The 24,152-nt window shown below is 43.0% G+C and overlaps 1 protein-coding gene across 4 annotated transcripts in view; it reads right to left on the bottom strand.

The window, feature by feature from the left end:
• Positions 1 to 17,036: 17,036 nt before the first annotated feature.
• Positions 17,037 to 24,152, bottom strand: part of LOC131694246 (protein draper) — a 72,471-nt gene continuing 65,355 nt past the window's right edge. For 2 of the 4 annotated variants that reach the window (XM_058982790.1, XM_058982793.1), the window contains 3 exons: positions 18,460 to 18,810; positions 18,263 to 18,397; positions 17,037 to 18,091 (listed from right to left, as the gene is read on the bottom strand). In XM_058982790.1, the coding sequence (XP_058838773.1) occupies positions 17,697 to 18,091; positions 18,263 to 18,397; positions 18,460 to 18,810 (881 nt within the window). In that variant the 3' untranslated portion in view covers positions 17,037 to 17,696. Of the gene's footprint in view, positions 18,092 to 18,160; positions 18,180 to 18,262; positions 18,398 to 18,459; positions 18,811 to 24,152 lie in introns of all 4 variants that reach the window. The other 2 variants (XM_058982792.1, XM_058982791.1) reach the window with 2 other exon arrangements.

The raw sequence follows: 24,152 nt of genomic DNA, 5'->3' as shown, positions 1-24,152 counted from the left end.
ATATTTACAAAAGTCATATAAAATGACAGTTCAGAAATAACTCCGATCCAAAAATGAAATCAGCATTAGCATGCACCTGCGCTTTAAACTTTCATAGACCTGCACACCTGGCCATTCCCTTACGATCGCTAGAGGGAAGGTAATGTTAGTAGGATACCTACTTGAAAAGATGCGGGGAACCCACACAATCTCCATATGTATTACGGATGTTGGATTTTGTTAGTAGGGAAGGAAGTGATGATTTTTATATACAGCTAAGACCCGTTTTTATCAGCCCCCTTGGCTAATTTTGGGTTGACAAAATGGGAACAATAACAAAACATATTTGTTTATTTCTTTTCACTAAACCGAAGTTGTAATAATGTTCTTCAATCCATAACATAACCTGTCTGGTTGACAAAATTAGGTGAAAAAAAACGATAAAATCGGGGGCTGATAAAAACGGGACTTCTACGTATTTTTATATGGGAATCCAATAGCTGAGATCTGGCGGAACAATACTTGGCGCATGCCCAGACAATATGTTCGATATCGTGATAACCGTCGCCACAAGCGAATCGATGTCGTCGACAATATACAGGCAATCGCAGTTCGGATCCAACTGCTACAACAAATGACGGTGGTGTCGATCTACGTCCCTCCCAATACTCAACAGTGTCAAGAACAGCTGGGTGACTTCCTCGAAACGCTTCCACGTCCAGTGCTGGTACTAGGCGACTTTACGCGCACCATATTTGCTGGGGTTCTATGAAATCTACCGCACTAGACCACTTCATCGCCGAAAAAACGCTATCGGAAAGATTACTCATCCTCAACGACGGATCGCACACACGGATTGATCCAGCTACCGGTATCACTTCGGTTATTGACCTCTCATTCTGCTCCGAATCCGTGGCTTGTTTGGCGAACACTTCCGGACACCGGACAGCAGTGATCACTTTCCCATTCTCGTTTCCATTCCCGGACTGTCGACTATCCCAACGAAAAGACAGAAATGGATTTACGACCAAGAAGATTGGACAACCTACGAGCGATTGACCGCCGACGTTATTCGACCGGGTGTCGAAATATCAATGGACTGTTTCGTTGACCGGTTGATTAGAGCAGCAAACACCGCACTACCGGTAGAGTCGGTCCCAAAGCGGTTCCGTGGTGGTGTCCGGAGGTGAAAGCAGCTATCAAAAATCGGAGAAAAGCACTTAGAGCACTGAAGCGTATACCAGCAGAGAACCCACGAAAAGTGGATGCACTGAAAAGCTTCCAGGAATCACGGGCAGCAGCAAGAAAGTCTATCCATGACGCCAAGAAAAAATCATGGGAAGACTTCGTCGCGAAGATATCTCAAGTTCAACTACGTCGGAGATGTGGCAGTGAACACGTTGAAAGGGAAATGCTAACATCGCCCAACTGTCATCAAGCGGTCCAGTGGTTACTCGGATAATCCAGAAGAAATAGCTGAAGAACTGGCGCAACATTACAGCGAAAGATCCGCAACTTCCAGCTATTCGTCGTTGTTCCAGAGGGAGTAAGAAAGGGCCGAACGAAACCACATAAACTTTTCGCCAGATAGCGATGATATTTACAATTCGGACTTCGCTCTGAAAGAGTTGCTGTGGGAACTCGACAGAAGACGAAGTGGCTCTTCAGAACCGGACTGCATCGATTATCCAATGCTTCAGCGACTGCCATTGTCTGTGAAAACTGCTATGTTGGAACTCTTCAACAGAACATGGCGCAGTGGCGTATTGCCACCCTGTTGTCGAACTGGAATAATCTTAACTAGTTGTATGGCGAAGGTTTTCGAGCGAATAGTCAACCGACGGTTGACCACCGAACTAGAGTCGAACGGGCGTCTAGACAAACGACAACATGCCTCCAGGTCTGGTCGGGGTACTGACACGTACTTTGCGGAGTTGGAGAGGTCATTACCCGACCGTGACGAGCACTGTCTGATAGCGTCGCTAGACTTGGCCAAGGCGTACGACACCACTTGGAAGTATCCTACGACACTGCAGAAATGCCAAATACGCGGAAGGATGATAAACATTGTTAACAGTTTTCTGGCAGAGAGAACGTTCTAGGTCAACGTAGAGGGGCATTTGTCGCCAGCACATCCGCTGGGAAACGGTGTGCCGCAGGGCTCAGTGCTCTCTGTTACACTATACACACTCGTGGCTATCCAACCCATCTTCCGCGTGGTTCCGAACTCCGTACAAGTGTTGCTGTACACCGATGATATTCTGCTTCTTGTGTGGGGGAAGAAAGACCAGTCGCTCCTCCGAAAACTTCAGGCCGCAATAAAAGCCGTCGATAAATGGTCGAGAAGTGTTGGATTTACGATATCTGATGCAGCCCTAACGTACGCCGTGAACCCATGCAGGCGATAAAGGTAGATGGTGTAGCCGTTCCGACACAAACGCTGCTGAGAACTCTCGGTGTCACTCTCGACCGATCGCTCAGCTTTAAAGCGCATTGTAAATTGACGAAGAAGACGTGTGAATCCTGGCTGCGTATCTTGAAGATGATCGGTGCCAAGTTGCCCCGTGGTCAACGCACTTCTTTACTTCAAATCGGGTCCGCAATTGTTACCTCGCGACTCCTCTACGGCATGGGACTTGAAAGAAGAGGAGGAGATGCCGTCATCCAAACGCTCGCTCCTACATACAATAGGATGATAAGGTTCTCATCTGGTGCATACGTCACGAGGCCAATTCTAGCAATTATGGCAGAAGCAGGAGCCCTACCATTCGACCTACTCGTTCTTCAAAATATAGCCCGGTTGACCATCCATATGTTGGGAAAAAGCAAGGATAATGCCGATCTCCCCCTGGTACATCGAGCATCCGAACGTATTTTTTTTTACAATAGAGAATACAATTTACGTACTTACCCAGTACACGCGTTCATATCTCCTGTATGAGGCTTACTTGGGTGCTCTATCTGTCACACCTTGCTTCACTCTCTAACACTCCACATGAGGCTTACTTTTGTGCTCACCTTTTTAATTCATTGCTAGGCTTACTTTTGTGCTCGCCTCTAACATACCATGTGAGGCAAGCTTGGATGCTCACCCTTTCACTCCTCTGCCACGCCACGAGGCATCGATAGCTAAGTCCCAACATACTACACTACGACCCTCCCATCTTGGCATGAGGCAGTCCACATATACGCCTATACACTCGCTCTTCTGCCTTGCTTCGGGGTGGCTGGGTTTACCCTTTACGCGGTTGCCAGTCGCTGCGTCAAACCTGCCTCAGCATGAACAGACCATTCACTCACTTTTCTGCGCTCGGCCTTTTTCGCTTCAACTAACCAATCACTAGTTAGTCGTGCCCGTCGTCTGTTGCTTGGTGCGCCAAATTCCCTGTAGCCTACAGACAATCTGGATGCTAGCAGCCGAGACTGCGTTCCACTTCTCCACCGATTAACACATCCGCTGAATAAGGGTATCAGGGGTTGTGTCCCAGCCGCAGACGTCAAGCATTGCTCTTCTTTCGACGTCGAAACGAGGACATACGAACAGTATGTGTTCGGCAGTTTCGTCTACACCAGAGCAGGCGGGGACCTCCGCGTGCCCGAACCTGTGGAGGTACTGTCGGAAGCAGCCATGACCTGACAGGAATTGTGTCAGATGGAAGTGAACTTCCCCATGGGGTCTGCCCACCCAGCTCGATATGTTAGGCCGGTATCAGCCGGTGGGTCCATCTACCTTTCGAGTAGTTATCTCCACTCACGCTGCCATCTGGCGTCTGAGGTGCGCTCGCGGGCTCCTCTATTTCCACGTAGCTCGAAGCATTCCTTATCTTCCCGGATGACAAGCCCGACTGGCATCATGCTCGCTATCACGCAGGATGCATCGTGTGATACCGTGTGGTAAGCAGATATCACTCTGAGGCACATCAAGCGGTAGGTGCTCTCCAGTTTCTGTAGGTAACTGGTTACCCTCAGTGCTCTTGACCATGACGGGCCGCCATACCTGAGGATAGATACGGCAACGCCTTCCAGCTACTGGCGCACACCTTTGAGCTGTTGGACATCATCCTCGATAGTGCCGCAACAGCAGTCGACGCTCTCTTGCATGTATAGTAGACGTGGCTGCCGAAGGTCAGCTTGTCGTCTATAATGACTCCGAGAGACTTCAGACTTCGCTGTGAACTGATCACGACTTCTCCCACATGGATAACTGCGTGTTGTGCCGACTTGCGGTTGTTGACGATAACTACCTGAGTCTAATGCTGAGCGAGCTCCAGGCCTCTCGCGCTCATCCATTCCTCCACCGTGTTGATCGCGTGTTCTGCAGTTAGTTCTACCTCAGGGATTGACTCCTCATAGACCTCTAAGGCTACGTCGTCGGCAAAGCCGACGATCTTGACCCCAGGAGGGAACTTCAGTCTCAGAACCCCGTCATACATGACTGTACACAGCATCGGGCCTAGGATCGAGCCCTGCGGAACTCGGTCTCGTATAGCCAAGGATACAAAATGCCTACCTTTTCTGCGGCTGTAATTTTTCTGCCTACATTCTCATTTCTCTTTTGACGCTGCAGTCGTTCGCTATTGCAGGACGCCTTGCGCTGTACGACAGTCTGTAAGCAAAGCAGTAACACGACAAAGAAATACTGCCCCCAGTACAGCCACCAGACGCTAGCGGTACAGCTTCTCTTTCCCTATTTTACACTTTTTAATATTTTTAATCTATTCAGTATTTTCAATCAGAAACGACGACAATTTCGTTTACGCCACGACCGGCATCATCGCTTTCGTGTGCGGGTCTCTCCCTTAGACTATGCAGAGAAAAGTGTACAAAGCGAGAGAACAAACTTTACTACGCCAGTTGAGAGCGTCCACTGTGGACTTACCCTTCCGAAAGCCAAACTGGTTGTTGCTTCCGCGTATGGGGTTAGCCTGTTGAGGATGATCCTCTCAAGCAGTTTGCCAGTCGTGTCGATCAGACAGATTGGTCTGTACGCCGATGGGTCACCTGGCGGCTTCCCGGGCTTCGGCAACAGCACCAATTTCTGCCTTTTCCATCTATCGAGGAAACGGCACTCATCAAGGTATCTCTGCATAGCTAGCCTGAACATGTTCGGGTTCGCTTTGATCGCTGCCTTGAGAGTACTGTTTGGAACTCCATCCGGCGCTGGAGCTTTGTTCATTGTAGGGATTTAGCCACTGCGAGTAATTCTTCATTCGTCACCGGAGCCACCATTTCGGTCGTGCCCGTACTGTCTCGTAGTGCAGGTGGCCAGGGGCTTGTGGCTCGAGACGGGAAGAGTACTTCGATAATCGTTGCCAACCGGTCCGGAGACCGTTCTGGGGGTGGGCAACCCCCTTTGGTCTTGGCCATCACAATCCTGTAGGCGTCACCCCACGGATTCGCGTTGGCACTCTCACACAGGTTGTCGAAACACGCTCTCTTGCTGCTTTTAATGGCCTTGTTGAGGGCTAGTTTCGCAGCTCGAAACACTTCACGGCGGTTCTCTCTTGCATCCTCGGTGCGAGCTCTTTGCATCCTACGTCTAGCTCTGAGGCAGGCTGACCGTAGAGCTGCAATCTCGGCACTCCACCAGTATACCGGGCATCTGCCGGTTCTTGGCAGTGTTCTTCTCGGCATAGTGGCGTCGCACGCGCGCGATAGAACAGCTACCAGCGCATCCCCGCTTAGACTGTCGGTGTTGGCCTCCAGTCCCAGGGCCGCGGTGAAAGCTTCGCTGTCGAAGTGATTGGACTTCCACCCGCGTACCTGACAGGGATCTCTCGCCCTCGGATGCTGCACACCATAGTTGATCCTAAAGCGGATTGCTAAATGATCGCTATGGGTGTAGCCTTCGTCTACCCTCCATTCCATGTCTGGAGCCAGACTCGGGCTGGCAAATGTTACGTCAATCCACGCCTCCACCACGCCGTTTCTACGGAATGTACTAGCGGAGCCATTATTAGCTAGCACAGTATCGAGTTTCGCAAGCGCCTCCATTAGCGCTTGACCCCTGCTATTTGTACAGCGGCTGCCCCACTCCACTGCCCAAGTGTTAAAGTCTCCCGCTATGACTACCGGTTTCCGGCCCACTAGGTCCGACGAGAGCCTGTCGATCATCTGGTTGAACTGTTCTATTGGCCACCTTGGTGGAGCGTAGCAGCTGCAATAGAATACACCATTGATCTTGGCAATCGCAACACCCTCGGCGGAGGAGTGTATTACCTCTTGAACCGGGAACCGTCCCGTTGTACAGATTTCCACCATTCCAGACCCGTCCGACACCCAATTGCCGTTGCTGGCAGGGATGTTGTACGGGTCTGATAAGAGGGCGACATCTGTCCTCGACTCCGAGACCGACTGCCACAGCAGCTGTTGGGCTTCTGCACAATGATTAAGATTTAGCTGTGTGACGTTCACGGCTTCTTCTTATTTGCCTCACCGAAGGGACACGAAGGTCCGCCCATAGCATGTTTATGGGCTTGCTTCTTAGCGGTGCAGATAAGGCACTTGTGCGCCTTAGTGCAACCCCGCTCCTTATGCCCCTCCTCGCCGCAGCGACGACATAATTTGCTCCTGTCTATGTTCTTGCACTCGTAGGCTTTGTGGCCGGACTCAAGGCACCGATAGCACCTATCCACTGAAGGCGGCTGGGGTATGCTAATTGTGTTGAAAAAGAATATTTCGCAGTGATATACGTACGAAATATTCTTTGTATATAAACAATTTGCCATTCACGGGACGGCAGTTGACAGTAAGAACTGTCATACGGAACGTGCTATAAAAAGCTCGGAGATGTCATCTGACAGAACGTCATGTGACAAAAGCTTCAAGTGGGTAACTTGAGCTTTTGCATATGGACGCCGCGCATGGATGTGTTGTTTACTATAGGCAGAGGGTATGACAGGGTATGGCAGTCAATAAGGGACTGTGATAAACAGTGAAATATCAATCGATATCGAACTATGTTAGCATTATATAACTTGACGAACAAGAATCAAATAAAGTTAACTCAAACCTACCTACAGAAATACTTGGAGTTTTCTTACGGTATTATCAACAGGTTATGGGCCCAGTAGTTAACTGGAACTAGCCACCTGGACTATTGTAAAATAGTTGTTTTGGAAGATACACGTTTCGGGTAGAAACGGCCGGCGAGAACCATCGTTCCGGTAGCAGCGGCATCCAGCGACGACCAGCGTTTCGGGCAGAAACGGCATCCGGCGAGGACCAGCGTTTCGGGTAGAAACGGCCAGCGAGAACCATCGTTTCGGACAGAAGCGACATCCGGCGAGGACCAGCGTTTCGGGAAGAAACGGCATCCAGCGAGCACCAGCGTTTCGGGAGCAAGCAGAGGATGGCGACCCAGCAGCAAGCTGGAGGATCTGCCGAGAGGGTTACTCTCGAGGACAGAAGAGGTGGTGGCTACGAGAAGGGAACTCTCGAGCGCACCGTGCCGACGACGGCATACTTCGGTAGCGTCAACCGCGAATCGATATTCGACGGTTCGGAGTTGCGGTTCCCAGCCTGGAAATGGCGAATGGAACATCATCTTATAAAGATGAAACTCCAGCACACGTTGCTACGAACGCCCGAAGAAGAGGACTTCTACGACCCAGTAGTAGGTGCCTCGGAAGAGCTAGAAACAGCCAGGAAGGCTAAGCTCAGAAAACGGCTTGATGACGACGTCGAAGCATTGGACGAGATTGTCATGATGGTCAACAATGATGTTTTGAATAAACTCATTGGGCTCAACTATGCGAAAGAAGCCATGGATACTCTGGTCAGAACGTACCAAAAGGGCGGTACAGCCGCTATGGTTAATATGCGGGACCGGTTGTATACCATCAAACAAAGACATCACGACAAATTGTCCATGATTTTTGATGAGTACGATCTGATTATTCGCGAGCTAGATCGTATGGGTTCAAAAATGACAGCATTCGAAAAAGTTCATGCTCTACTGATCTCCATGCCAGACAAGTACCGACACGTCAAAGGCGCTCTGATGGAACTGACGAATGAAGAACTGTGTGCCAAGCCGATCATGGAGATCAAACGAATGTTTATTGATGCTGAAGCTGGGGAAGAGAAGCAGACAGAAACGAAAAACGTTGCGCTGTCTTCAAAGTACAAGCCAAGGAGAGAGGTAACCCGATGCTTCGGTTGCAACGAAACTGGGCATTTCAAAAATAAATGCCCACTAATGAAAAAGTTTAACGCGAAGGAGAAAGATAAGTTCAAGAAGCAGCAAAAGATGGAGCCTAAAAAGAGCTTTGCAATGATGACCAAAGCGGATCGTGGTAGGAGAGTCAGATTCGTAATTGACTCAGGAGCAAGCGACCATATGGTTAATGACGAGAAGCTGCTGGAAGATGTCCAAGAATTAGAGAAGCCAATCACCATTTCGACGGCGAAAGCGGGCCAGAATTTACGGGTAACAAAAGTTGGAAAAATGCGATTAATGAGTGTTGTGGGTAACAATACAATAAAAGAATTGAAATTGTACAACGTTCTTTTTACTCCGGGTCTTGAAGAAAATCTCCTTTCGGTTAGAAGAGTTAGCAAAAATGGTAAAAGGGTTACTTTTACGGATGAAGAGGTTATCTTTGAATTTGAAGATGAAGTAATTGCTTCAGGAATCTTCGTTGATGGTTTATTCCACCTTGATCTATTTCGGGAAGAAAAGTCGGCGGAAGATGGAACAAACTTAGCATTGTTCGGAAAGAAGGTGAGTTTGGAAACATGGCATAAAAGACTTGGCCATATCAGTGATACGAGTTTGGAGAAACTAATTAAGAAGGGAATGGTTGAGGGTATCAATCTAACTTCTGGAAATATTAGTGAAACAAATGTATGTGATGGTTGTATGGCGGGGAAGCAGGCTGCATCCAAATTTAAACAATTGCAGCTGCCAAGATCAAAACGACCACTGGAACTCATACATTCGGATGTTTGTGGAAGCACGGAGCAGGAAACCTATGATGGCTATCGTTACTTTGTAACCTTTATAGATGATTATACGCACTTTCTCGTGGTTTACCTCATGAAACAGAAATCGGAGGTTTTCGAGAAATTTAAAGAATTCGAAGCAATGGCGACAGCATTCTTCGAAAGACGTATTTCAATGCTAAGGTGTGATAATGGAGGGGAATATACAAGTAACGAATTTCAAGCTCATTGCAAAAGAAATGGTGTTAGAATGACGTTCACTGTTCCATACATACCGCAGCAAAATGGTGTAAGTGAACGTATGAACAGATCTTTAATGGAAAAGGTCAGAGCTTTGCTTTACGAAAGTGGATTAGTGAAAGATATGTGGGGAGAAGCATTATATGCAGCAATATATCTAATCAATAGATCTCCAACAAGTGGGATAGAAGAGGACAAAACTCCGTATGAAAAATGGTTCAAAAAGCGACCAAACTTGAATCATTTAAGAGTTTTTGGGTGTAAAGCATTTAAACAAATACCTAAAGAGAGGCGTCAGAAATTAGATTTCAAAACAAAACCTTTGATATTTGTGGGGTACGCAAATAATGGTTTTAGATTATGGAACAAGGATACGCGTTCAATAGAAATTGGCAGAAATGTAGTATTCAATGAATCTACCAGAGCCAATCAAGATATTGACCACACAAACATGGATTTCGTAGAATCATCTGGTCAAGATTTAATTAGATGTACACGCTTAAACCAAGGAGAACAGAACGAAGACGAGGATGCTGCTATACATCCTTCTGATGAAGAACAGCATGAAGAATGCACACTCATCGAAACAGAGCAAGATAATCTAGATTCACTTGAAGAATCAGTTGGCGAAACTGACTATGAAAGTACAAATGAAAATCCAACAGACGAAAGAGAGGACGTCGATGATGGTCAATCATTGCGTCGAAGCAAGAGGGAGAGAAAGATACCGGGTTGGTATTCCGATTATACAGCAAAAACAGCAATGATTTTCAACGAAGATATTCCGCAAACTATTGAGGAATTGAAGAAAGTTTCTGATTGGCAAGAATGGAAGCATGCTATTCAAGAAGAGTTTGATGCATTACATCAAAATGGCACTTGGACAGTGGTTAACTGTTTGCCAAAAGGAGTTAAACCAATAGACCTTTCTCGTCCGACCTAACCCCCTTTTTTCTTATTTTTATTCAAAAGACTACACATTTTTAAGAATATTGCCGTTGAAATGAGACTATTTGGAGCTATCGTGATTTTTTATTGATTTTTTTAAATTTGAAAAATGCAAGAATGTTGAGTATTTTTTTCACCTTTGCAAGAATGGTGGGACTCAAAATGTGTGTTTGGGCAACACGGTTTTGTATATTTTTGCTTGAGTTCCTGGCAACGCGGCAAATGAAGTGGTGAGTCGCGGTACAAAGTTCATTGATTATGTAAACAAACTAAAGTGAACCTCTCGGTGGAGAACATTGCATGATAATGTTTAACCTCACTTTTTTGACAGTTCAGAGAGATTGTTTACATAGTCTTGGAATTTTTGTTGATTCGATCATAGTATGAGAAACTTGGTTTGGTTCGCTGCCAAATGTTAACACTTTCCAAACAAGGTCGCTCAGCTGTAATTTTGATTTTTGATTCATTGAAGAAGTAAGGAATTTCTAGCCAAACATTTGAAAAAGGCCTACTGCCAAATGCAAACAAATCGAATTTTCATGTTCTCTATTAAAATCCTGGGACAAAACCTGTGGATAGATGTTTTCTTTTTCATTTTTTCTGTTCATTTGATCTCTTGTCTTGCATAGCCACTCTTTCTTCCTCACATATTTTAAATGGACTGGCTACATTTGACAGTTCCCCCTCACTGCATTTGACGGTTCCCTTTGGCTGCATTTGACAGCTCCCCCTGGCTGCAATTGACATTAGGTTTTTTCGTATCCACACGTCACGTCCCAGTTAAAAACTATCTATCTGACCATGTGCATAAACATAACGCAACAATGGATTATGAAGAATTTTGATAATGATTTTATAACAAATTATAAAAGGGCCCGGCTGATATAAAAGTCCTAACTAGCAATACGCATATTATAAAATGATTATAAAGGATTATTGTAACTGATTCCAAAAGGATTATAAAGGCAGTGAAATACGTACACAATGAATTATGGGGAGTGTCTGATGTAAACAATTTGCGCAATCAAACCAAATAAAACAGTATTAAATTTTTAAATAGAATTATAATGAATTCGACCAAAACTTCTTTTACCTTTTTCTCAAGGTTTACGTTTGGCAGTGACCCTTTTCAAACGTTTGGGTAGAATTTAGATTATTTTATCGTTGTTGCGATCAATTTCATTTGGTTTGTTTTGTTCACAATGTTAGTCGCAGAGCATTTTGGTGATCTATGGCAATTGATGACCTTTACACCCCATACTAGGTCCGCTCCTGTTGCAGTTGTTTCGCCCCGTCCGGCACCGAGTCAACCGATGTCCAGCCTGCACCGCACTCGTCTGTCGCTATGCCAATGGCAGGTACTTGGATTGAAGGCTAAAATGTCAGCTACGGCTGATGGTGTTGCTGCAATCGGTTTGCCTTCGGTCACGTTGGACATTCGGCTAACGGGAATATTCAGCGATTCCAATTCGAAGGAAGCAGCGCCAGTAGCAGACTGCTTCGGTTCAACAATACGCTCCGGTATCGGACGAAGCTAACACTCCGGCAGGACGAAGGTTTCAATGAGGGGCTCAGGCATAAGTAGCAGAGTCCTTGCACTTACTGCTTGTCGAGTGAACAATTCCGACGAAACCACTGCCGCTCTCGCCAAGTTTGATCACCGTGATTAGTGCGACGTCAGCGGTATAGTGCCAGGAATAGTCGAGGAGAGTGCCAGGACTGACTTGCCGAGAGCTACAAGATTAAATAGCAGGGCGTTTTTAAAGTGACCGTAGTATAACGTAGAGGCTTTAGGCAGATGATTTATTCAGCAGAATAAGATAGCAAAATTACCCAAAACATAAGAGCTGGCTGCCGAAGTGAATCCACACACATCGTCACCTACAGAGGCAAGCAATATTGGAACGCAGCGAAATTCCTCACAATGAATTGATCTCGTTAGATGAAATTCCAGGAAGTACAATTTTCATAGCATAATTTAATCGACCGAAATTGTAGTCCTCAGTCGAGAGAGAGAGAGAGAGAGAGAGAGAGAGAGAGAGAGAGACTGATAGAGTAGCAGCAGCTAGGAATTTTCTTTCGAAAGCTAGCAGCGGTTTCGCGTATCCTGCGCTAAGTAGAGAGCGTTAAGACAGATCTGACCAACTGTTCCGTCCGGTACCACCATAACACACGGCACCGGCGACACATATATTCACAACATACTAATTACTTATCCTTCAGAAAAAGTAAATAAATTGACTATGAAATCTATCATTCGCTGCCTAGTTATTTCGTGCCAATTTGAACAAGACAGCAGTTGCAGATAGCTTTATTGCGGTGCCAAAATTAATGCAACTCGGGATATAATATAAATTTACATATAATTTCTCCTCCCTGATATTCTACCAGAATATATAATGCTCTGCATTATTATCACTCCAATCAAATCCTTCTTACTCCTTGTCGTCAGTGCCGAGCGCTATTTTGCATTTTCCGGCTAAATCAACGACAATGCGATAATCAACGAAACTTTTAGTGTAATGGAACTTGAAACCGAATAATAAATGATTGTTCCATTCGAAAGCGATAACCTTGTTGTCCTCATGTTTGCAGCTATCATACGCTGGTAGGCATTCTGACCAATGGAAACGTTCTTCGATATGGGCATTGAACGATCAAAATCATTTCAACAACTTATCATCGACCGAATTCGTTACCTATAAAGTTCAGGTAAACTTCACCACCCAAAAATGAATAATCAATCGGATCATCTTGTTAGGAATTAACCCACGAGCAAACAAACAAATGTGTACAAATCCTTATCCATCATCCAGAAAGCAATCGTTTTATAGCCCAATGCTTGATCTTTCGATTCAGCATATGCCACCGGGTTTTACATCCAGCGCCGATTGGTCAATGTATGAACCAGGTTACCATTGTTCCAATCCTCATCCCTCTTGAGTTGATATTCTTTCAAAGAGCATCGAAAGTATTCAAGTAATGTAAATTTTAAAAGTCCGTGTAAACAAATCTTAGGTAAACAAGCACACCGAACTGTCAGAAAAGTGAGGTTATACATTTTCACACAATGCTCTATATTTTTGACAGGTATATGAATGAATCATTTCAGCATCAGTGATGCCAGGTCTATTTAAACAATAGCCTGCAGTAAAAATATAAAAGTCTGCAGATTGCTACAAAAATTTTCAATAAATGCGACGTAGAAATGTAGTATGTATATAATTTAAATGATCAAAAATGTTGAAGGCTGGTGTATAAATTGGCTGGCATAGGCTTTGTTCTGCTAAATATTTGTAATCTGCAAAAGATCTGCAGTGAAAACGCAAAATCTACAGATTTACTAATATATATGCAGATCTGGCATCCTTTTAGTATTCCCCACAGGAAATTCATCCAAATGGTGTAAAAATACGGGGAAACAAGGCAAGATAGGTATTCAGAATATGGGGTTAAATGAGCAGCTTGCACTATTTTTGATTTTTTCAATAGTTAGAGGTACTAAATCATCGCGGCAATAGGAAGTAACGAATTGGGGATAAAAAAGGAAGCATCCTATCATATAAAATTTTTTGACGAGAAAGGTCTATTAACTCAAAATGGGTTTTCTCAATGAAAGAAGATGGAAGATATAAAGCACGATTAGTGGCAAAAGGGTGTTCACAGCGTCCTGGATTCGATTACTGTGAAACATTTGCACCAGTCGCCAAACTAGAGAGTGTTCGGTTAGCACTAGTCCTTGCATAAATTGTTAGTACATCAAATGGATGTCAAAACTGCATTTCTACATGGGAAGTTAGAAGAAGAAATATACATGAAACTTCCACCAAACGTAAATGGGCAAAGACAAACTGTTCGTCTACACAAATGTTTGTATGGCAGATCTTGGAATAAACATTTTGATGATGCAATGAAAACACTAGGTTTTGTCCCTCTCAAAAATGACAACTGCATCTATAAGTCAAAATCTAGAGGCATTATAGTAATACTATATGTAGACGACATTTTACTACTTGCCAAAAACATCGAAGCAATTACGTGGATTAAAAAGAAACTTGGGAGGTTATTCCAAATGAAAGACATGTTAGAGATTAAGCACTTCCTGGGAATGGAGATAAATCGTGATTTGGAAAGCCAGACTATTGAAATTTCTCAAACAATATACGTGGAGAAACTTCTTAGTAGATTTGGGATGGCTGATTGTAAACCAGTGGGGACACCATTGGATATCAACACGAAATGGTCAAAATCTGAGGCAAAAATCACTGAAGAGCCATACAGAGAACTGCTGGGATGCCTACAATATCTTTCACTAACTTCTAGACCTGATATTTGCTCTGCGGTAAACACCCTAAGCAAATATGCTAACTGCGCCACCGATTGGCACTGGTCAGGATTTAAACGAATATTGCGATATTTGAGGGGAACGAGCAACACAAAAATAAGTTATTCATCAAATAGCGAATATCCAGCTTTAGTAGGATTTGCCGATGCAGATTTTGCAAATGATCCTGATAGGAAATCAGTTTCAGGATACGCATTTCTACTATACGGTAATCTTATTTCGTGGTCAACGAAACGACAACCGACTGTAAGCTTAGCAACAAGTGAAGCAGAACTGATAGCACTTTGCGCTGCTACGAAAGAAGGAGTGTGGTTAACACAACTTCTCAATGAATTGGATGTAAACATAACACCATTCATCATAATGGAAGATAGCATCCCATGTATAAACATAGCACAGGAGCCAAGATCACATCAACGGATGAAACACTTGGATATCAAATACCTTTTCATCCGGGATCTCATCAAAAATGGTAAAGTAAAACTACAGTTCATCCCAAGCGTCGATCAACCTGCAGATGCCTTCACTAAGGGGTTACCTAAAAATATACACAGAAAGTTATTCGGTGTATTGAATGTGCAAATTGTGGGGAAGTATTGAAAAAGAATATTTCGCAGTGATATACGTACGAAATATTCTTTGTATATAAACAATTTGCCATTCACGGGACGGCAGTTGACAGTAAGAACTGTCATACGGAACGTGCTATAAAAAGCTCGGAGATGTCATCTGACAGAACGTCATGTGACAAAAGCTTCAAGTGGGTAACTTGAGCTTTTGCATATGGACGCCGCGCATGGATGTGTTGTTTACTATAGGCAGAGGGTATGACAGGGTATGGCAGTCAATAAGGGACTGTGATAAACAGTGCATGAAATATCAATCGATATCGAACTATGTTAGCATTATATAACTTGACGAACAAGAATCAAATAAAGTTAACTCAAACCTACCTACAGAAATACTTGGAGTTTTCTTACGGTATTATCAACAAATTGGGCATACCGACCAGCCGATCTTCAGCTTAGACAACAAGGCTCTAGCATGAACGGTAAGGTAAGTACATCATCGATGGAAATCGTGCCTATGGGCTCCAAAACAAATTGCGATCAAAAAAGCACCCGCGCACTAAATGTACCATGTACAGAACGCTGATACGGCCGGTGGTACTCTACGGGCACGAAACCTGGACCGTGCTCGAGGAGGTCCTGCAAGCACTCGGAGTCTTCAAGCGCCGTGTGCTTATGACTATCTTTGGCGGCGTGCAGGAGAACGGTGTGTGGAGGCGAAGGATGAACCACGAGCTCGCCAGGCTCAACGGCGAACCAAGGTGGCCATAGCCGGAAGGATACGATGGGCAGGGAACGTTGTGGGAAAGCCGGACAACAACCCTGCTAAAATTATGTTCTGCTCAAATCCGGCAGGTAAAAGACGACGAGGAGCACGGAGAGCCAGGTGGGCTGGTCAGGTGCAGCAAGAGGTATCGGACGCAACTGTGGGTGGAGAGAGGCAGCCGCGAATCGAGTGTTATGGAGAAGAATCGTTGATCAGATTATATCAAATTAATTGATGTAACATCATATAAATAAATAACAAATTCCTCGTTGCTCCAAATTGCGAGTGAAATGAGTGAATCAAATAAATTGCGTCCATTGCGGGATAACACAATAGCGATTGCGCAGACCCGTCTTAGACCAACAGTGCGCGAGCTGGAACAGTTGAAGATGAAAATGGAACTTTTGCTTACTGAAGTTCCACACATACCGTTATATCATACGAGAAATGTAGTATGTACTAATAACGTTCAACTCGCTAGGCGAAGCTGATGAAGCTTTCAGCAATACTACATCGAATATGAAACCGTCAAAGCAAAGAGTCCGTGTATATGGACAATGATCTGAGGGAAATTCACCTCCAAGATTTGACACCGCCCACTAGCACGGATTATATTAAGATTTTTGTCGAAGCATGGAGAAGTGGAATCCGTCACGTATGACACCTGGTGAAAATTTTTCCCACGCATTCTCAACGGTATTCATGTGGTGCGAATTTGGCTATTTCTTCTTGACTTTCCAGGACACATCATCCCAAGATGTTAACTACATCCAAAGAACGCTATGCACATACCTTGGGCAGATGCCCACGGCCAAAATCGTTGCGTTTCTTCAAACATGATGATAGTTTTTTTTTTACACAAACTTAAATTCATTTTAGAAATGGGTAAATGTAGACTGAATTGACCCAAATTTGAAGAAAGATTCCCAGAGAGGTACACCAAAAATCGAACGATTGCGGTATGCTGCACATTTCGTCAGACCCGTGGATGACGTGTTGAAAAACTACTACTATTGAAACTGGTTCGTTATCACCAAATAAAGAAACAATCGATCAAGAATTAGTTGAAGACAGCTCGTGATATGTAAAATTGAGAAGTGAAGTGATGATTTTTTCAAAGAGATGAATAGATACAAAAGCAGACTACTATGCACGAAGAATGCAATTAATGTGTTTAAAGAAAATTAATATATTATCACCGAAGAATTTCGTTTTTAGTTCTAAACCAATAGGACGCTTCCAATACATGTCTAAATTTATTTAAAATTGTTTTTAACGTTGACACTTTAGTAACACCATTAACACTATGAATTGCTATGAGAATGTTTTTAAACTTTTTAACGCTATTTCAAATGTCTATAAATAGGTGTTCTTCTTTTTTACATTGCAGCAAATATATGTATATGTATAAACTTTTTAAACTCTATAGATGGGGAGGTTGTGTTTTAAACCGATTGAAATCTGTCCCTCATCGATAACAAACTTTTTCAGTAAATTCCAAAAATATCATCCCAATTTGTAAATATTGTTGCTACAATCGTAACTTTTACTAATTTTGGAGTCAAAAAATACGTATTTCCTTGCTCGAGAGAATAGAGGTGACTTTTTGGCACACTTTGTAATACAGTTAGCGATCATTATTGTTTCCTTTCACTCATTGTTAGATAGCAGTCTAATAAAGATTCTTGCATATGGTTTCCATTGCCTAAAAGAGTACTAGTAAACTTACTTTTAATAAACACTCAAATTTTATATCACAATCATGATCGATAAAAAATAAAACTTCGAAATTAAGCTAGCAGCGTAAATTAGAACTAACATGACTTTTATGTAATTGATTCGGTGATTGCTTAAACGTTACGACTGATAGGAAGGAAAACTGAGCACCAACCAACCGCGCCACTCACTTAATGTTGAGCTGAAGCTCGGGCTTACCGCTAGTGTTGCATTCCTGCACACTGCCCGCCGGCGATGAGCCTTCGGAGGTCATCTTTACGTATAGATTGCTGCTATCCATCCCACCAGTAGTGCCCCGGAGCGGCGGTAGTGTAGGGGACGAGTTGGACGAGGATGAACCACAATCGGTTCCGGTTCCGCAGCTGGCCGGATCATCCAACGGTGGACAAACTAACGGCAAGCGATTACTCAACCCCGGAGAGGATAGATTGTTCATTGTGCCGTTCTCTCGCAGTACGTTGATTTCCTTCGGCGAACTGGACAGCGGGTTGTTCATCCGAAAGTAGTGAGCTTTATGCGAGCTTCCCGGGCGGGAGTAATCTAGGTGGTCGTATTCAGTGTCTGGAGAAATCGGGAGGTAATGTTAGGGTATGTTCTAACTAGGCATAAGCTCTGATCGTCAGCACTTACAAATTATTCTTAATCAAATCTGAGAGCATGCATTACACAAAAAGTAAATGGGAAACAATGTGACATGAAAAGTTGAGGTATTAACGAAAAGCGAATACTTACCGATATCTTTGTAACCATCCTTGTGCTTGATTTCATCGTACACGTGATCCTTGTCGTCGATTGTATTGTAGTTTGGATTGGTCATATCAGCATCGAAATTCTTCTGACTTTCAGAAAGAAATTGAATGGAATACGCTGTTCAACGGAAAAAGATTAGTGAAATATTTTCTTTTAGGCAAATTCAAAACGGAGCTTACATCGATCAGTTCCAATTGATTCGTTCTTCGGACACCGATATTTATCCGGATTTCTTAAATTGTTTCGTATCACTGAGCCATTGGCGAGTAGCCCGCTACTGTCGGTATTGCTACGACTTCCTGTGGATTGACCACCACCACCACCACCCCCAATTCCCGGTTGTCCCTGGTAAGCAGAATAAACTGGATTGTCGAAGTGACCCGGCTGCTCCTGGATCATATAGTTGACAACGTGATTGACTTCGGCCTTCAGATTGGCCACCCGTCGGCGGTAATATAGAACCAGAGCGATGATGACACCGACGAATATCACAGCTAGCACTAAGCCCCAGGCGAGACCGGCGTTGGAAGCTGCAATAAATGGGGTAAGATTTTAGTCAACTTATTAGTAATACTACAGTTTTATCACATTCCCTGCCTAGGGATTCAACATTTTGCACGAAAACGTGTACGTAAAAACATGATGACATTGCAATAGTGTCCGATCGGAAGCGTGCGGCGGCAGAGATGCAATTTATTTTCAGTTATTTCAAATATGGGGAAAATCCATTACAGCTACTTCGCAGCGATGATTTCACATGTGAAACCACTAAAGTTAAGATATGAGTGTAAATTTTGCAATCATTTCAATAACAAAAAAAATGGATAATATGAAGAATGGAAGTCTAGAATCTAGATGAACGTTTTTTTGGATAAAATGTAGGAAGGACTCATTTTATCAAGATAACCGAAAAGTTGCTTAAATGAGCTACAAGAAAAATACAGAGTGAAAAGTGACTAATTTGTTTGATGAATACGAAAGCAGACGTTATATTCTACAAGTTGGCTGAGAATGGTAGACGATAGAATAACGCTCATAACAAGTTCAGGTTGTAAGTGTTTGCCAGCCCCAGCCTTGAGCACTTCTGTACTCTCAAAAAAATACCTCAAGATTAGCACCCTTATCCTAGAGTTTCGCGAGTACTCTACTATATTCAATTCTACTCGATTCTACGCACTTTCACTAACTTTATTTTATCTTCCCTTTCGCTTCTTATATCATCTATTCTTCGGGGTCCCTTCTGCCACTCCACCACCACCTGACACTCCTGTTGTTGCACTTCTGTTCTGTGTTTAACCGCGTTTACGACCTTTGCCGTCCGCTGTACTGGACCTGATTAAGGGGTGGCGATCTTGGGACTCCACCATGGATGGTTGCAGCCTTGGTCTTCTGCTAACGATCGCGGGCAAACCGGAATACCCGGAGCAATGGTGTACCGCCAGATCGTTGCACTATATTTTAAAAATAAAACAGTGGGGGTGCAGTGTCCAATTAGATTTCTAACGACTTGCTGCGACTCTAATGATTCTCAGTTTTTACTGTCCATCAACTGGTTTGTTCAATGTTTTCCCGGTAAGTTCTTAGCTTTTCGTATGCTAAATTTGTTGAAGCGAGCCCGGCCCGGTTTAGTTATTCCATTTTGGCCAAGTTCATTGTCTACGGTTTATAACGCAACACGCGTTACCCAGCCAGATTGATCGCCACTTTTTCCATTTCTTCGTGGAAGGTCGGTTCACAGCAAACATTTCCTGCTTTATATACATTTATAATTTAAAAACACGCGGTAATCTAAACAATCTTCAAGGATGAGATTGCTGACGCTTATAATGTGGATCAGCACATATACATAATGGACGTAGATCTAATCGGGTTTTTTCATATCGCCTGGGTCCCAATGAGCGCTTGTAAGCACCAGTTCTCCGCCGCCTCGGTTAATCGACTCCAGTCGAATTGCTCGGCCGCCTGGAGCAGTTAAAAATCATTTCGCCTATCGATTACTCGAAGTGTGGGTCATTTCAATCGTGGTCATCTCTACTGGACTGATCACAACTTAGCAGCCTCGCCAGTACTCCATTCCACTGCCAGTTCCTAATCAGCGTACATATCTCAAACTTCAATTTACAGCTGGAGATTGATGATACATCGAGCTTACTGACCTATTGGAACCCGGATTAAAAGCTGCACCTACAGTGTTCTAGAAACTAGTGAACACCACATCGGCTGGACTCAAACGAACAAACCTGCGGATATATATTGGTTATCTTAGTAGGCGGCGCAACAGATGAAGAACGTTTACATAAACATTTTCCAACGTTTTCAAGGGTTCGGATTTCACCTGCGGCCTAGAGAAGTGGTCGAGTGACCGTATGCAGACTATGTATTTGGGAAAATTGCCGGACAAGCGGGTAAGTTTGGGGCTATCAGGATCATACCAGCTTCCAGGAAAGTGTTTGGAGTTCGATACCTATAAACGGGGGTTGTACGTCATTTCCCGGAGTACTATTCCCCGGAATACCACTTCCCGGAAAACTATTGCCCAGAATGTACCATATGCCGAAATATGGTTTCCCGGAATGTGTCATTTCCCGGAAAAACCATTTCGCGGAATATCATTTCCCGGAAAATGCAAAAACTCGTACCTAACCGACCAAACTTATTTTTAGAAGACCTGCTATGCAGTTAATCATGTTCTAGGAGATTTTACCTACTTTATAACATGAAAAGTTATTTGAAAATATTTTCAATTTTTTTGATCTTGAGTGGTTATTGTGGTAAAAAAAACAAGATAGCTACAAGATTGCAAAACTGTCATTTTAAAGATTTAATATTTTCGATTCCGCGATGTTAGGAAAATTTATTTAAATTAATCATTATATGAACAGCTTAAGTGCGACTTTTGGTTTTAAACCAAAAAGCAACTTGGGAGATTTAAAAAAAATCGAGTGGGAAATAAAAAGCACCCAAATGGATGGGATGTCGATAAATGAAATGGGTATCAAAATAGAAACAAATACTTTCCAATTTTCCCACCGCAGGTAGTGAAGGGGTGAATAAACTCCATAAATTCATGACCGTCTAATTTCTGACTAACAGGCCCTATATTTTGCCTCATATTTGTTTCAAATTTTGCGGATTCAGTTGAAATGGTATATTTTCAATTATTTTACTATTTCGAATCGATTCCTTCGTCCATCCCAAAGGACCAAAGGAGTGACATTAACCTTCTAAGCAAAGTCACTCCCAACGATTTATTATACATATCCCCTTCAAACTGAAACGGTCGGTACGGTTGTCCTCGTTTCTTCCTCCTTTAAGATTCAAAACAATTCGTTAATTAAATTATTCATTAAATGAATAATTTTATTGCCGTCTATTTTTGAAACATCTTCAAACCCAACTCTGCACAGTAGGCCTGGCCGTTTTAATATTTGCGACATATAAAAATATGCTTCAAATATTAATATTGACAAGAAAAACACTACAGAATAACTGCAGTGTTTTCCAGGATGCTTTTCAATACTGGCTGTGTAAGGGTTAGAATAGAATAGAATAGAATATTTCGAATCGATTCCTTCGCGTGGTAATCTTCGGTGAAAAGCATAATACACCACCGTAGAATTTTTAAGATTTGGAAATTTTGTTATTGAAATAAAATGATATAATAGAAAATGGAAGGCGAACAGAATACCTAATTGTATATATTATTAATTCTATCCTATCGTTTTTAGGCACACTCCAAGCGAACTAAAAACTTCAAACGCGTTTTTTTCAAATCCACTTCAAACCACGAGCTTTGAAATATTCACAGCATATTCTAAATTATTTTCTACAGCGACGTACGAAGGATTTTAGGTAATAAATTATGTCTGTATCGATTTTCTTGGCCATTTTCAGCAAATTTTAAGACTAAGAGAAACGAAAGCAATGAAATTGAAAGACGGATAGATATTCTATAAATGATGGGGTGCTGATTTTAATGATATTTTCAGCGTCTCGCGTAAAACTAATAGCGAAAAAAAAAATTCTACATAAGTCACTTGCTATCGTTCTAAGGAATCGAAAAAAACGTTAGTTTTTGACACTAGGTCAAACATTACAGGAGATAGTGTAAATTCGTAACGATCAATTTAGAACGCCTCGAAATGCGACATTTTTGTGATAACCAAACACATTATTCTAAAATGCCCTGAATACGTTGATTGATTTTCATGAAGATTAGGTAAAAGGTAATGAAAAAACCTGTTTTAATCCACCTAGAGGTGCAATTGTGCCTTTCTCATTTCTCCAAACTATGATTTAATAGCTGGTTCGTACAATATAACTTTATGGAAATGTCTTTCATTCTTATTACACTTGGTAAGTATATATAAGAGCACCTTTTTGCATTCATCGCGGCATCGGTTTGAATCGGAATTTTCTATGTGATCGACCTCCACAACCCGCAACTCCGGTGCTGGAAGTCGGATGGAGATGGAATTTAATATCAGTTTCTGGGGACGCAACACCTTTCATTTGAGACTAAGTTGAGCAAATCTAGCCATTTTCGAGAAACCAATATAACCGTTATTCTGACTTTGGATGCTTCCGGATCCGTCGATGGTGGCCAGTGTGGCCAAAGAGACTTTGAATGACTGTTGGGGACCTAGATCTACAAATTCAACAGTTGTGTTTACATTTTGGGAAAAAAATCACCTTTTTACATTCATCGCAGAATTCGTTAGAATCGGGATTTGCTGCGTGATCGTACGTATCACCCTGTAATTCAGGAACCAGAACTCGGATCCACACAAAATTCAACAGCAGCTGATGGACCTTTCATTTAAAATTAAGTTTGTCAAAATCGGTTCAGAAAATTCCGAGAAACTGATTTGGAAAAATCAACAAATTTTGTTTTGTAACCATACTCTTCAACTCGTAATTCGGAACAAGATGTCGGTTGAAAATGAAATTCAATAGCAACCTATGGGAATATTATACCTTTCATTTGAATCTTAGTTTGTAAAAATCGGTTCAGCCATCTCCGAGTAACCGATGTGGACATTTTGTTAACAAATCCGCACATACACATACATACATACACACATACACATACACACATACATACACACAGATATTTTGCGATCTCGGCGAACTGAGTCGAATGTTATATGAGACTCGGCCCTCCGGGCCTCGGTTAGAAAGTCGGTTTTGGAGCAATTGCATAACCTTTCTATATAAGAAAGGCAAAAGAATAATATTTAATTAGCTTAATAAGCATGAGTTCAATGTTATCTTCATGTGATTATAATTTGCAAAGGTTGGTGGAATGCGTTTGAACGTGTAGGGAATGGGGGTTTAGTAGAGTGGGTGTGGAGGATGCGTCAGAAATCCTTCATCTTATTTCGGTATACGGGGTGGATGAAGGAAATCTGGGCGTGAGGGTGATCCAAGAAGAGGGGAGTGATGAAGGAGGGAGGTGTAAGGGCAAGGTGGGGAGGGGGGGGGAAGGGGCGGCTACGCAATACTTAACTGCATATTTTGCCTTCCATTTGAGACTTGGTTTGAGAAAATCGGTTCAGTCATCACCGATGAACCGATGTGACTTTAATTGTGGAATATGCCCGGAATTCCGGACTTCCGGAATCGTCGATAGTGGACAATATATTCAAAGAATGTTTGATTGGCAATCAGTGATCTAGATCTACGATTAGAAGTAATTTGGTGACCATTTCAATAGTTTTTAGCCTCTGAGGTATTACGATTGTACCGATTTATATGGGAAATTCCAGTGTATCCTTACTAACATCCCTGTAACTCCAGAAGCAAGAGTCAGAACCGAATGAAATTCAGCAGCAGTCAATGGCATTACTGTATCTTTCATTTGAAATCAAGC

Source organism: Topomyia yanbarensis, chromosome 3, assembly GCF_030247195.1.
Source record: "Topomyia yanbarensis strain Yona2022 chromosome 3, ASM3024719v1, whole genome shotgun sequence".
NCBI lineage: Eukaryota > Metazoa > Arthropoda > Insecta > Diptera > Culicidae > Topomyia > Topomyia yanbarensis.
Note: the sequence above shows the minus strand (reverse complement) of the source record. Positions and strands in the feature narration are given on the sequence as shown.